This window comes from Phaethon lepturus, unplaced genomic scaffold, assembly GCF_000687285.1.
Source record: "Phaethon lepturus isolate BGI_N335 unplaced genomic scaffold, ASM68728v1 scaffold40761, whole genome shotgun sequence".
Lineage (NCBI taxonomy): Eukaryota > Metazoa > Chordata > Aves > Phaethontiformes > Phaethontidae > Phaethon > Phaethon lepturus.
The window spans coordinates 4,532-5,030 of NW_010519232.1; the positions used below are offsets into that span (position 1 = coordinate 4,532).

General features: G+C 65.7%; 1 protein-coding gene across 1 annotated transcript in view; it reads left to right on the forward strand.

Moving 5' to 3' along the window:
• The window catches only part of RAB11FIP3 (RAB11 family interacting protein 3 (class II)), a gene marked incomplete at its 5' end in the record, with an annotated part of 5,970 nt that overhangs the window by 3,916 nt on the left and 1,555 nt on the right, over positions 1-499 (forward strand). Inside the window, one exon of the mRNA XM_010296977.1 lies at positions 479-499. Within this exon, the coding sequence (XP_010295279.1) occupies positions 479-499 (21 nt within the window). The remainder of the gene's footprint in view (positions 1-478) is intronic.

Here is a 499-nt window from a genome sequence, read left to right on the forward strand (position 1 = left end):
GACCGGGGCTGCCTCCCCCAGCCCCTGCCGGCTTGGCCCCCAAATTAGGGCTGTGGGGGGAAGCTGGCCTCGGCAGCCTCTCCCAAAATAGATGGGACGGGAGCATTTAGTCCTGCCCGGGCAGAGAAGGGTAACGGTCGAGCAGAACAGCTCTAGGACGTCTGTCGCTTTTGCCTGCGTTAAACTTCCGCCGAGCGGACTGTCCGCAGACCCGGAGCCGGCGTCTTCGGTGCTCCAGCGCAGTCCTCCCAGGGCCGCTCTCGCGTATTGAAGTAGCTCCCCCTCTCCCGTCCCTCAGGGGCGGGGGGCAGGAAGGGGAAGCCGTGTGCACCCCCAGAAAGGGGCTGTTGCTCCTGCCGTCGATGGGGTTGCTCCCAGCTGGGGGACAGCCCATCTGTCACACCAGCCGGTGACCAGCGCGAGCCGTCGGGCTTGCAGGGCATGTGGCACTCAGTTGTCCCCTTCCCTCATGCTGCAGCTCATCGAGGACCTCAGGAAG